At 37.4% G+C, this 14,035-nt stretch overlaps 1 protein-coding gene across 4 annotated transcripts in view; it reads left to right on the top strand.

The window, feature by feature from the left end:
* LOC103479475 (contactin-associated protein-like 4) overlaps window positions 1-14,035 on the top strand; it is a 152,677-nt gene that overhangs the window by 22,575 nt on the left and 116,067 nt on the right. For all 4 annotated transcript variants that reach the window (XM_017310027.1, XM_017310025.1, XM_017310026.1 and 1 more), the window contains exon 2: window positions 8,544-8,654. In XM_017310027.1, the coding sequence (XP_017165516.1) occupies window positions 8,544-8,654 (111 nt within the window). The remainder of the gene's footprint in view (window positions 1-8,543; window positions 8,655-14,035) is intronic.

The following is a 14,035-nucleotide window of genomic DNA, read 5'->3' as shown; positions in this document are numbered from 1 at the left end:
CATCCATCCATCCATCCATCCATCGTTGGCTGTCTATTCATTCATTCATTCATTCATTCATTCATTCATCTGTCCATCCATCCATCGTTGGCTGTCCATCCATTCATTCATCCATTCATTCATTCATTCATTCATTCATTCATTCATCCAACCAAGGTTTAAAAATAATAATAATAATAATAATAATAAAAAATTGCTATTATTGCAAACCAAAGACTTTTTTAAAGGTAAAACAGATTTTGGAAACATTTTCAAAAATGAAACCTTGGTTTTGTGTGAGGGAAGGACATGTAACTTAGAAGTCCCACAGGCAGCAAACAGATCATCTTGTCCTGCTCTTTTTGCTTTTTTTTGTTTCCTTCAGATTAACACTGGCAGATGAACATTTTGTGAAAATTTTATACAAAATGTTAATATTTAAAACCTTGGGAATAGCATCAGGTTTTATTTCCATCGCATCACTGTCTCTGCATTAAAATACTGTTTCACTTTATTTGGAATATCCTCTTTAAATTCTAAATATTTGAAGCGTTGCTGTTTAATTAGCTCACAAATGTTTACAGTAAGTTAAAACCAATCCCAGAACAAAATAAAAAAGATAAAATGCTGAATCTGCACTTCTTAAATGACGCAGCTCAGATACAAAACAGCACAGGATCTGGTCTCACATTGCAACATAAGCATTACATTGATGGCTGCAGACCCTTTACAAACACGCCATGCTGCCCCTAGAGCTCATTTGCATAAAAATAGTTTGTAGTATAAGCTTTTCTGCTGCTGCAATGCAGAGTTTTCCATTTTATGAATCCCCAGCATCCAATTTCGTGTTTCCTTTCCGAAATAAATTACATTTGCAGAGGTGCTTGGGTGATGTGTGCCTGTATTTTCATATGAATAAGGAAAAAGAAAACAGTTTTCTTTTTCCCACTGAACCTTGTTGGCCTGCTGTCCTCCACTAAGAGAAATTTATGTCAACTATGTTAGCAGCATTTACTTCCTGGAGCTTGTGAATTAGCAGATATTTTATCGTTCATAACTCCTGGTGGGTTCATTGGTATGGATGCTGCAGCACACAGCATTCCCTCCACATCTGCATATTTCTGGCTCCATGGTTCTTGGATTGTTGTGCGTCTCTGCAGTGAAAGCGAGCGTTTCGTCGTGTCTCCCGGCTTCTCCGCTCCTCCGTCAGTCACGCCTGGCAGCTTAAGGATGAAGTGATTTAAGATAACCACAGAAACGCAGCTTGTTGTTGTTTTGATCATATCATTTAGCTGATGTCTGTCTCCCACGCAGACGCCCACGCTGCTGATCAGTGTGATTATTCTCAATAAGAAGGGGGATTTTATTTCTGCTTCCAGGGGCAGTGACATATTGGTGAATGGGTGGATTACTGAACATTCTCGTATCTGCAGATGCTGATGAGCACAATGGGCTTGTTATTGACTGCCAGAAGAAGAAATCAGGGTGATTTAGCAGCGTGTTTGACTTAAGGATGCAGAGCCGAACAGTTCTTTTTGTTACTCTGAGTCTGAAAGACAAAGTGCTGAGCCACTCAGTTTAGTAGCTGTCAGACAGGCAGACTGTTATCTGGCCAGTGGTGTCAGCTCTCCTGAGGAAAAGACTGTCAGGGAGGAGGAGAAGGTCAGGGCTGAAGTATTGAGGTTTCACAACCGAGCGAGTGCCTCGAAGCAGCAGCAAACACTGAACAATGTTTTTAAATCTGAGTGTGTGTAAGAGAGCAGAATCATCTGAAACAACAGACAGAGGGCTTTGGAGGTGAAAAGGCTTTTTATTTTCACTTCAGAGGACGTTCCCACTTTTTGGTTTCTACATTGTAAGAACTGTGGTACGGTAAATAACCAATGCCTTCAAATAAGCAGAAAAGTGCCCTGTGGTCACTGGAAGAGCTGCAGAGATCTACAGCTCAGATGACAGCATTGGTAACAGGGTTTCCCCCAGAAAACTAGCTAAACTCATTGATTGAGGCGCTACAGCACAGTCTACCACAATATTCTTATGTTAAAAAGTGTTAAATGATGACTGGAAATGTTAAAGTACAACTAAATATTATTTAGTAAGGGTACATTTACACCAGCCCTGCTTAGTTCACTCTAGTTAGATTGTGGAGAAAGTTCGGTTCGTTTGTAAAGATGTGAAACAAACTCCAAAAAAGCAAACTCTGGTCCGCCTACAAACCTCGGTCTCTGTTCAGTTGAAGGAAACTCAAATGCATAATTTGAACGCCAAGAAGATAAGAAACCACTCCAAAAGCGGGAAAAGTACTACACTGCAAGGCATTCTGGGTAAATACAACCAAAACAAACGCGTGAGTCTGTCGCTAGCGGGATAGACTCACACAATAGAAATGGCTCATGGTCTTCAGCCAAAGACAAAGGAGAAATCCTACAACTGCTAAAATTTTATGCTACTCCAGTTTTGTTTAAATTTTGTGAAGAAGGAAGCTACGCTCAGTGTCTTCTGAGGTTTTTGTGTCGTTTACTTCTGTAGTTCTTGGTATAGCACCACCACAGGCGAGGAGGGGAACAGGTTTCTCAAAGAGCCCGGAAAACGAAATTGTCTAATGTTTTTGATCTTTTGTGACATTTGGATTTATTCAATGAAGTTGTTAGCATGTGGACTGATAGAGAGAGGCAGTACAGAGTCCTGGTGATTAAAAAGACCCCGGAGTTTGTTTTTGTTCGTGTACAGACCATAATATGTCGCCATTATGCTTTCAGCTTTACCAGAGATACTCTTTAAAGGGGGATCATTATGTAAAACCATCTTTTTTTGAGCTTTATACCATGTTGTAATGTTATTCCCTCATCAAACACAGACCTGGAGAGTTGCTTTGATTCTTTCATGCTTTTTTGAGAAATCCTTTAATCTCCCTTTCAGTCATGCAGGGATGCTTTAGCGCCTGCTAAACTTAACAGATTTTTAAAACTATGTATCATTCTTTTCTTTCATTTGAATCTTATGAGACCTGCAGTGTTTTATAATAATGTGGTTTAATTGGCTTTTTGTCTATTATCCCAGTAAGGAGGAGACTTGAACCCTCGCAGGTCAAACTGGATTTAAATTTGTCCAGATTAGTTAAACGCACTTGGATGTTTTCTGCTTGAAGAAATCTTATTGGCCCCAGTGAGAAAACAGCCATTTCTGGGTCTCATTATTGTTTACCATGATGAGCTCTGAGCCGATAAATAGGCCGACCAACGTTCATACGGAGAAGCTCAGAAATCTGTGTTTGTGGGGCTTACAGGTTCCCAAATGCATGACTTCATGTTCTCTGCTGGTTGCTGGGTGATGGATGACGCTCATCAGTATTCAGGGTTTCCCAATCTGTCATGGACTCTGTGGACACTTTGTTATTCAGTGAGAAAATGTGGGAAAAGCTCATGAATAAGGCCAGATCTTCCTCCTTATCTGTAAGGGGTAGCCTGCTTTTCAGGTTGAATTAAATGGACTTGGCTTCTTCTCTCCAAATATTGTTTCAAATCTTCTTCTGGACTCCTTAATGCAGTCGAACTTACCATTTGTCACCTCAGCAAAATGATAAACTTGACACTGTGCCAGCCGACGAAATGTCAAGAGGCTGAGTGATGGATGTCCAGGCGGAAATTTGAATGTACAGAAAAAATATTCCCCATCAATCAAATGTCACTGCAACTTTATTTGGCTGCTGAATAACTTCTTGTTTTACTGGGAGAATTTTTTTTTAATTTCTGTAAGAAAAATAATATTTTTTCAGTCATTTTTCAAAACTGAGAAAAAATTTTTTGTTATCTTACTAAAAAGTAAAAAAAGACCTGCAAAGGTTCACACAAACCATTTACATTTTAATGTAACTTAAACGTCCCAAATCAAGTAGTATTTACTCTCTTCCATTTTTCCAATTTGTCAGATCATCTAAAAGTTTTGTTATTACATAAGCATAACTTGAGTTTATAAATGATGAGTTGACTTATCAATGGCAACAAATCGTGTTGTGTAACTATGTTTTTAGCTGGGGATGCAGGTTGTAAATGCCACGGAGGACGCATTATTCTCCTCAACATCACATGAACAGCTCAAAGAACCTGTTGTTGTTTGAGTCGCAAGGCTTAATATTCAGGGACGCTCTTGATTCAGGATCGCCAGGGTTGGTGTTGAGGTTGGTTGGCTGCAGAGGCCAGCAGGTATTCAACATTTACCTCCATTTTCCTCTGAGCTGTCTGTGTTTGTGCTCCACTGGTCACACCGTCAGGGCCATCAGCTCCTAAATGTCAAAAGAAAAAAACATCTCTGTGCTTTTTAACTCCACTGCCCCCTCTCTCTCTCTCTCTCTCTCTCTCTCTCTCTCTCTNCTCTCTCTCTCTCTCTCTCTCTCTCTCTCTCTCTCTTTCTCTCTCTCTCTCTGAGTTTCCCCGTCAAGGCTTACCACATGTTATCTCCTCAGGGATTACAGCTCTCCTGGTTGGAGAGCCAACCTCTTATTTTTCCTCTTTAGGTCACTGTAATTCACCTGCTTTTCACAATAAAACCTCCCCACCGCCTGCTTTAACAAGTATCTGTCAGGTCAATAGCTCCAGGGATAGAAACTATAAAAAGGACCATCAGAGGACCACATAGTTGAGTGTGAAACAAGAGAAAATAATCTTCTACCTAGTATTTTAACAGTTTATTGTCAGTTTAACCATAAGAAAATATGTGGTTACACATTCTGGAAACTGGAGACTTTAGATTTAACCATTTTGTAGGAATCTCTGCGTCCTGCAAATATTTTCCTTCACCCATTGGCTGCTGCAGGAACTTTTTTTCCTCCGTGTCTGAGCCAAATGACAGAGAACACTTCTCTTTAGCTCTATCAACATTTGTACATGTGGCACCAGTTTGGAGTGATGTTTTATGGTAAAATGAAACGTTTCCAAATGGACTTAGAAAGTTTGAGTGTGGTGACAACATTTTGACAGATGCATTACTATGGAGCAGTTAAACCCACATACACTGCAAAAACACAAAATCTTACTGAGTATTTTTTGATCTGGTTTCCACTGTAACTTGAAATAAGACAAAACTAACTTACAGATCTAAGAGTTTGTTTAAAGTGAATCTTTCCTTAATATTGGTGAAGTACTGGCATATTATTTCAGATAGATTTTGTGTTTTTGCAGGTTAGATTAAAAGGTGAGGCTTGCATCTGCTTTAACTTACCGCAACAAAGTTTTCCACAACTTAGCAGAACCTCCTAATGAAAAGTACTCAGCTGTATTCAGCTGCCTGAATTGTAAGGTTTTTTTATAACACTTGCCTAAGAAGCGATCATTCCCAGCTGAGGAGGAAAACATGTGTGTTTAAAGGCAGAAGGATCTTAATCTGGATTTTCCAACCCAAACAGAGCAATTGCTGTATGATCCAACAGCAATTCCTGTGTTGCTGGTCACAAACACTGATTTCAAGCATCTACAGTTAATTCAGGACAATGTTGCCCATATTTTTCCGGTCTGTACATTTTGACTGGTGATCTAATTAAAAAAATCTAACCATATTAAAGTGTCATAAAATGCTGGAAAACTATGGAGTTTTGACTGGAAATGTTGTTGAAATCCTGCTGTGTTTTACAACATAAACTCTTAACCTTAAGTAAATTGTGCTGCTTTGATATCATGTTAATTTTGGCCCTTTCAAATGTGAGTGTGCATATTTTATGCTTTGAGGCTTAAGGAAATCTGGAAACAACTTCTGGCTGTTATAAAGTCTTAAAACAGTTTCTTAAGCTGGTGTGATATTATGCTTTAGTTTTCCAAATTGTCAGGCAGCAGGGATTATCAAAAAGATGTATTAGTGCTTGTAAGTGCCTTGATGTTGACAGAGTTATCAAACCCTGAAGCTTCGTTGTCAGAGTTGTGAACCCAAATCGCTCTGCAGGGTGAATCATGGTAATTAGCTGTTGTATCAGCAGTGGGAGGCATTGTTCTTTTGAATGTAGCTTAAGGTTAGCAGCAAGAGAGCAAAAACAAATATTCATGGTGCTGAAGGTCGCCTTTCACACACTCTATCTTTGATCCAATCCAACATGAAAACAGACAAAGTATGATCTAACAGAACAGATCTTTTCTGCTGACAAAATCTAGAAAAATGTTTAAACAACTCAGTGAAACATGTTCTGTGGCAGCAAGTGAAACAAGATGGCAAAAATAAGTTTGGCAATTTTTTAATTTTTTAAATGTACAGCATCTAATTTTAATTTCAAACTGTTATAATTTACATCAGTGCCATTCATCAGTGCCATATTTTTAAATCTAGCCTTTATTTTTATTGTTTTTTTTATCATTTAATGATACGTTTTCTCCACTAATATTTCTCCTTTGAAATTGAATTCATTATCAAAACAAATACAAGAGTAAAGGAATAACATACTTGTATTTTAAGTTTTATATTTAGAAAGATTTAATAAGTAAATGTTTATTACATTTTACTGATTAAATTAACCTTTATTACATTTGTTAGCAAAGTGATTTTTGTATTTATCCATTTCTGTATTTCAACATTTACTTCCAACTTTGGCAGTCCTGGTTTTCCATACATTCCTTTATGTTTTTATAACTGGACTCTCCTGAAAATCCTCTCTCCTTTCCCCCTTTATGGTCCCTTATTTTCAGGGAGTAAAGCTTGAGAAACAGACTAAACCTAAACCAATTTGAATAAAACTATTTTCATTTAAAAAGCTGATGGTTTGGAGATAAACGTGTCTGACTTCTCAGCACCAGTGAGCTCCCATCATGCTGCGTTTAACAACTTAACTGTCTTTCTCCTCGGCTGGGAAAAAGACCATAATCCATCTCCAGCTGCGTCACATTTTGCGACGTCTTCACTTTCATGACTTTGAACAATGGGACTGTTTATATTCCTGCTAAGAGAAACAACAGGGATTGTTTTCACTTAGCTGGTATTAACCAAAACTCAGTGTCTGGGTTGTTTAAAAGGGCTTCTGGAAGCTGAAAATGTGATTGATTTCTGACTTTGATGGAAATGTTGATACATTTGAACTCACCTTTGGGGGTAGGGAGAGAGGGTTTTGCTATTCAGGGGAAGCTCTGGGGAAGTTCAGGCATTTGATAAGGATGCCTGTCTTAGACATTTCCCATTACGAGGAAGCCTGAGGAGGCTGACCCAGGAGTGTTAGAGAGATTTTAACTCACGGCTGGCTTCAGTATGTCAAACAGGGGCACCGATTTCCTTGATTTTTGGTGGTTGACGGCCAGCTGATCTTATCCAACTCTGGAAAAGTCTGAAAATCAGCCACTTTCCCCCGATTTTTTGCCACCAAATCACATCTGCACATGCAGTTCACAATAGTCGCCTCGTTGTTGCTGACTCAGCAAGTTTGTTGCTGTTTTTAGCTACTTTTTTCATTCAAAAATGCATCTAGTGACTTTTTTCTGTGCTATTGGGGACTTTGGCAACAACACCTGGCCGTGTTAATTATGCACTAGATTGGTATCGACCGAAATCAGAATCGGCAGGTCAGGGTTTTTAAAAATTGGCCGGAAAAATGCAATCGAAGCCCCCCCAGAACACCAAAGAGTCCCTCCTTATCAGATTTTTAGATGGAGGTGGAGCTGTTAAAGGTTTGAGTGGCAGGGATGAATATTACAGTGCTGATTCAACCTGTGCAGTGATGTTAGATTTAGGGATGCTAACTGTTAAATGACTTAAGATGAACTATGAATCAATGATTTATTATATTGAAATTAGTCCCAATCTGGCCAGGATTACAGTGAAATGGGATGCAAACAATTAATTGACGATTAATGGTTTATTAGATTAAAATTAGGTCAGTTCAGTTAACTAATAACATTGGCTTAGACCTTATTGCAGTGTTGTAGTCTGGCCTCCATCCAACAGAGGGAGACACTGGTTATCTTTAGGCAGATCCAGTTAATACAGAAATAATAATGACGGGGCAATAACAGAACAGGAAAGAGAAACGGTCCAAACAAAGTCCGGTGTGGGATGCGGAATGCACTTTATGCGGCTCTTTTTTGAAATATAAACACTCAGTTAACACTTTAAGTTTCTTCTTGAAGCTCATTTGACTAAGCTCAGATTTTTAAGAAAATCTCCACTTATCAATTAATCACTACTCAATTTATATGATCAATCAACTTTAGATTAACTCATTCGTCGCTAACTTTAATCCGTTGTGGCAACGTTGGTTTATGTTTCCACCTGAAGTAACACAGGCAGCTCTGTTGTTTCCTCCAGGAAAGAACTTGTATTGACAATTGAGGAACAAATGTCTTAAAAACTTTTTAGTTAGAAGGTATTTTGAAGTGTTGATGTCTGGAAAAAGGTTTTTCATGATTTCTACTCTTCAGTTTCAACCAGTTTGAATATTCCTCTGCAAAACTCCTTGTTTAATGAACAAAGGAAATGTCTTTTGACATCACCTGTATGGAATCCGCGAAAGCTTTAAACAAGCTCTTTATAAGGATTACATCAGAAACACCTGCAGTTATTTTCGTAACAGCCTCTGCTTCATCCTTCTTGTTTTGCAGAGGTGTGTGACAGCGCGCTGGTTTCCAATCTGCCGCCGTCATCCTTCAGGAGCTCCTCCCAGCTGTCCAGCAGCCATGCACCGGGTTTCGCCAAGCTCAACCGGAGAGACGGTGAGCACCAGCAGTCGCTTGATGATGCATGTCTGCCTGTGTTTGTCTGGTGTGTGTTTCTAAGTGGGCTGAAAGCTGAAAGCACTGTAATTGCTTTGAGTACTAGAGCCTGACGCATAGTTGTGTTTCTGAGAGGAAATGTGTGGAAGTGGAGAACATGTTTAATAGAGGCAACGCTGTGGAGGTATTAGAACCGATCTGTCTGTCTCCTACTGAAATTCTGCTCTTTCTAAATGGAAACCTTTCATAAAGTTTGGGTTTGTGGTTGGACCAAAATGCAGACTGGAGTTGTTAATGAACATCATGAAAGTTTATTGAAATCAACAAAAAAACTCACATAAAAATCCCAGCAGAGATCAGTAGCAGGTCGTAATGGCCAGTGGAGAACTTTATGAAAACCAATTTCTCCACAACATTGCATAAATATTAATATTGTGCACAAGGGATTTGTTTCAGAAAAGCTTTTACTAAGCCTATCGCAGCAAGAAATAAATCAGTTAATTGCGTGATAAATTAAAACGTGCTTAATCATTTGTACTTCCATAATTGTTTTTTTGAGTCTCTTTCTACCAAACACTGTGTAACAAAATGTTCAGTTTGGTGCTTTGGTCTCAACTAAACCCTTTTTCGAAGGACAAGTTTGTTTACAGAGACTTCATAATTCATTTATTTGGTTGTTTTGTTCATTTATTGTGGATATGTAATGAAGTGTTAAATATTCATTAATATTTAAAGTTTTTTGATCTTTTAGAATTGCATTATTAAATCTATTATACTTGAAAATGGCCTTAAAGCGTTAGGGTCGATTGGGAATAATGTCAAAGAAAGCATGTGGATATATTGGCACATTATTTGTCGCAGATTAGTACGCAGGACCCTAACTTTTGGTTTTAATAAATAATCTTTTTTAGTGATATTATACAGCGTTTTCATGTGGATGAAAACCCAAAACACATAAAAATGTATTAGTTTCTCAGAAATATGTGAAAGAGCAGGTTGGTGCATATGAAGAAATAATTAACAGTTGGGATGGTGAGGTGAAAAAATAAACAAACAAGAGAATAAAAGGGGAACAAAATAAATCTAACAAAATAAATCGTTAAATATGTCAAGATATAAAACAACAAAGAAATGATCAAAAGATAAAAATAACACCAAAGGATCATAAGAAAACCTCTCCAATTAATCATAATCAAGGAGATTCTTCTTGAGTTTATAAAAGTTGAGTTTTAAAATAACATGAAAGAAAACCCAACATCGTATTGCCGCTGTCTGTACTGAAGGCTTATATACGCAGGATAAATGTGGATAGCATTTGCCCGTCCAGCATGAAATCCCTGAATGCGGCTGAATGCGGCTTTGACAAAATAAAGATTGTTGTTTCACTGCTTCCTCCTGACATCAAAACCCAGAACCAGCTGGGAAGGAAAGACAGGTTTATCCTGGATCCGAACCATTCCCACCGCACAGAAACCTGGTGAACATGAAAAAGACTGACACTATTTCAAGCTTTTTTAAAAGTTTGGCCTCTAAGTGGCAGAAAGCATCAACCTGATATCTTTGAACCATTTAACTTTTTCATTTCACTGAGCATTAAATAACATTCAATTTCAGTTTAAATCTCCAATGTTTCTGTTAGCAGTAAATTAAATGAGGTCACAGCAGTCCTTCCTGTACTTTCTTAGCCTGAAAACCTCATTTTTATAGTTGCCCTTTCTTGACACTTGCTGCTTTAAAGCCTACTGCTATAATGAAGCTGACATTTTCTCATCTTTGATTAACCAAGACTGGTCAGAAATGTTCTACGTCTGAAAAGATTCATACATCTACTGACTGGGTCGCTAAAGTTCAAATCAAATCAATTCAGTTCAGCTTTAATTGACAGCAAATGTCATCTCAAGCACAATAGATGTACAATTACATTACAGTTTAGATTAGCGGTTCTCAACGTAAGCGGTAACGTTCAGAGAACGGCAGGGGGCGCTGGCGGAAATGAGTGAAACCACTATAGAGAGCGTAAAACGGAGCGATGAACCAAATGTGAATTATGGCATAAAAACAGAGAATCCGACGCTGAACAGTGAAAAGCACATGATGTGAAACACATGGCGATTAGACAGCGCAGCAGGTGATGAGTGAAAATTATTCGTCTTATATTATTCGTCTTATAATGGATAAATGATAAAATAAATCTAGCAAAAGGAAAGAAACTAAAGTGGACATAGCAATAAACCAAGAGAGGATAAAACTAATCAAAGGAAACTAAATGGAAATGAATGAAGAACAAAATGCAACAATAAACTAAGAAACTAAAGTAAATACAGAGGAATAAACTGGTATGGCAAGACCTTTCGAGCAATAATTAATACAGAGGACTATGGCAAAAACAAGCAGACACTATTTAAAGATAAAAGGTAAAATAATATTGTTGAAGTGCCATGGGTTTGTTGAGACCACATCTAGTACTGAGAATAAATATATCTTACAGATGATAGCATTAAATAACTTAACACTTATTTATGTTTTAAGTAGATTTGATATATTTATTTCTTCAATATTATTTTTCATGTCAGAGTTAATGTCATGAGGCTGATGACTCCATGACACTTTCAATTTGACTCATTAGGATTTGATTAAGAACCAGATTTGTTCTTTGTAATTTCTGTCCAGTAAAACTATTAATCTATAATCAATAGACAGGTCTATATAAAGATATAATCCATGTTTCTGTCTCATATTTCTATGGCATTAAAAGGATCTGGAACTTTAGTTTTTCCACTGAAAGCTCTGGTTTGCACAATAAATGCCATGTGGGTGAAGTTTTATGGATGAWACTCTGATGTCCCATTYTCCTGAAGGCAGCACAGAGCTGCACCACCAGAAACTGACAAACACTGAAGAGAAGAAGAGCTATGATTAATGTAGTTACAGTTCTATCCATGTTTTAATGTTGCAGAGCTCAATCGTTTGCAAATAGTTCAAAGTTTAAACTGGCATGTTGAACATCTTATATCTGGTCATTTTGTGGAATATTTAACAACTAGAAAATAATTTCTATTCCCATGGCTTTTTTGTTCTCTGGGAAATTATTGTTGATGATAAATACAGAAACAAGCATAAAAATCTAAACATCTACAATAGTGATAGTAATATTAATGATAAAATAATAGTCAGTGCAAAGTAGCCTACAAATTCTTTATTGGGGGACCTGGATAAAGGCTAGGGGGGGCGCTGGCCCAAAAAAGGTTGAGAAACACTGGTTCCAATAAGATCTGATCGAAGGCCACGGATTGGATTGCTCTTTGCCAGCCACATGGAGCTGACATCATCAATGGCGTCTGTCTGTCTGTCTGTCCATCTGTATATATATGTCTATCTATAGATCTGTATACTTATCTATCGTTACATTTTTAGATTACTTAAGGGTTTATTTTTACCCACTTAAGCTTTATTTCAATTACATTTTCTCAGTAATTTTACAGAAAATACAAAGTTCTTCAAAATTTTAAGAATTACAGCAAACAGCAGAATATAAAACAGTAATCTTTACAGGTTGTTCTTACCCAAATCAGGTGATACCTGGAAAACATGCGAATTGTACCTGAAACATGTCTGTAAGCTGTAAAGTCCAACAGACGGAGGATCTCCAGGACGTCTAGCTGGATCTGAATCTGGCTCTTCTGATTTGAAGTCAGCAGATAAAGAAGTTACTGATGCAGGATCCCAGGGAGCAAACCCTGCTGTTTGTTGAGGAAGCTGATGAATAGATGGATTTCTCTCTTCTTATTTCCGTTTCTTCCTCCTGCTGCTGCTGCTGCTGTTTCTGTCAAAGCTCAGATTTCACCAGTTGTTCTCTGAGGAACGCCCTCTGAGTTCACTAAGGCTACAAACATTAGAAGAGTTTTGTTGTCAGTGTTAGTACGGGTGTTTGAAATCCATGAAAATGCTTAAGTTTCAATCAGGTGTTTTCAAGGTTTGGAAAGTGCTTGATTTCTACATAAAGTCCCTGAAAGTTCTTGATCTTCTAACAGTTTTGTAATAAAGTGCAAACTAACGCTTGAATAATGTTTTGTTCTTGGATCAATCACACAAGGCGTGTTTGTCAGACATTTCAAAACATATCATTTTGTTATATTTACGTTTATTCTGTCTCTTATATGTAGAATACAGTTATATTCCTGTTATTAGTAACAGTAATAAATGTTATCATATAATAGTGAATTAAAGCTGTTTTCTTAACTCATTTATATTGTCTTTAACTCCAAAGTGTGCACTGTAAAAAATAAAAAACGGCAACCACAGCTACTGGTATTTTACTGTAAATTAGATACATTTTTTTCTTTTTTTACAGTGTGGTGCTGGAAAAGTTTAAAACTTACCTTGAAAATGCTTGAAAAGTGCTTGAATTTACTGTGAGAAAACAAACTCTGTTATGTAATCCACGCATGACACCTGAACATGATATCTCTAAACGACTTACCCTTTTAAACCAAACTGCTTTAGACCCGTAAAACATGATCGCACCGCTTTACCTCACCTCCTGTTTTTATTTTTTTATTTTTATCCCCATATCTCGCCTCTCCTTCTCCTTTTGTTGGGCCCAAAGTGTTCGTGTCAATCTTCTGCTCCTTCTACGCTAAGTTTCATTTTCTTTAGCAGGAACTAATTTAGCCGGCGCCGTCCTCTTGCCAAATGTTAATAGCACTCTTCATGTTTAAACATTTTCTTTCTTCTGTAGGCAAAGCTGACAGTTATCAGTGACTCTGCTACAATTATTCCGAAATGTGGCTTGAAAAGAATTGCTGCGCCAGAGTAATCTTTTTTTCCCTCAGAGATTTGAAGGCTGAATTAAAGTTTAATTGAAGCCTGTGTACTGGGGCTGTGGAAGAACAGCCGACGAATCGGGTGTTGACGTTCATATTCAGTTATCCTGTCTGACCTCCACGACGGCTCATTGTGCAGCATGATTAACATTTCATATCTGTAAGACATATCTGCATCTATTTCACATGTTTACAATAACAAGAAGCAGAATAAATAGTTTCGATTCATCTAATGTTTGCAGTTTGTCGTAGTTACTGGATTGACAGCTGTTTAATTCAAAATAAAAATAAATGCTGTTATTAATGTATACGAAATAAAACACCCTTATGAAATTAATTAAGAAATAAACCACAAAATAAATAAATAAATAAATAAATAAATAAATAAATAAATAAATAAATAAATTGAAAAAATATTTAGTAAAATATTAATTTAGTTTTTTTTCATGGGGACTTTTTTTTGTTTGGTGGAGTAATTATGGATGGACGGACGGATGGATGGACGGATGGATGGATGGATGGATGGATGGATGGATGGATGGATGGATGGATGGATGG

This window comes from Poecilia reticulata, linkage group LG17 (assembly GCF_000633615.1).
Source record: "Poecilia reticulata strain Guanapo linkage group LG17, Guppy_female_1.0+MT, whole genome shotgun sequence".
Lineage (NCBI taxonomy): Eukaryota > Metazoa > Chordata > Actinopteri > Cyprinodontiformes > Poeciliidae > Poecilia > Poecilia reticulata.
This window is presented reverse-complemented; position numbering and strand designations above follow the sequence as displayed.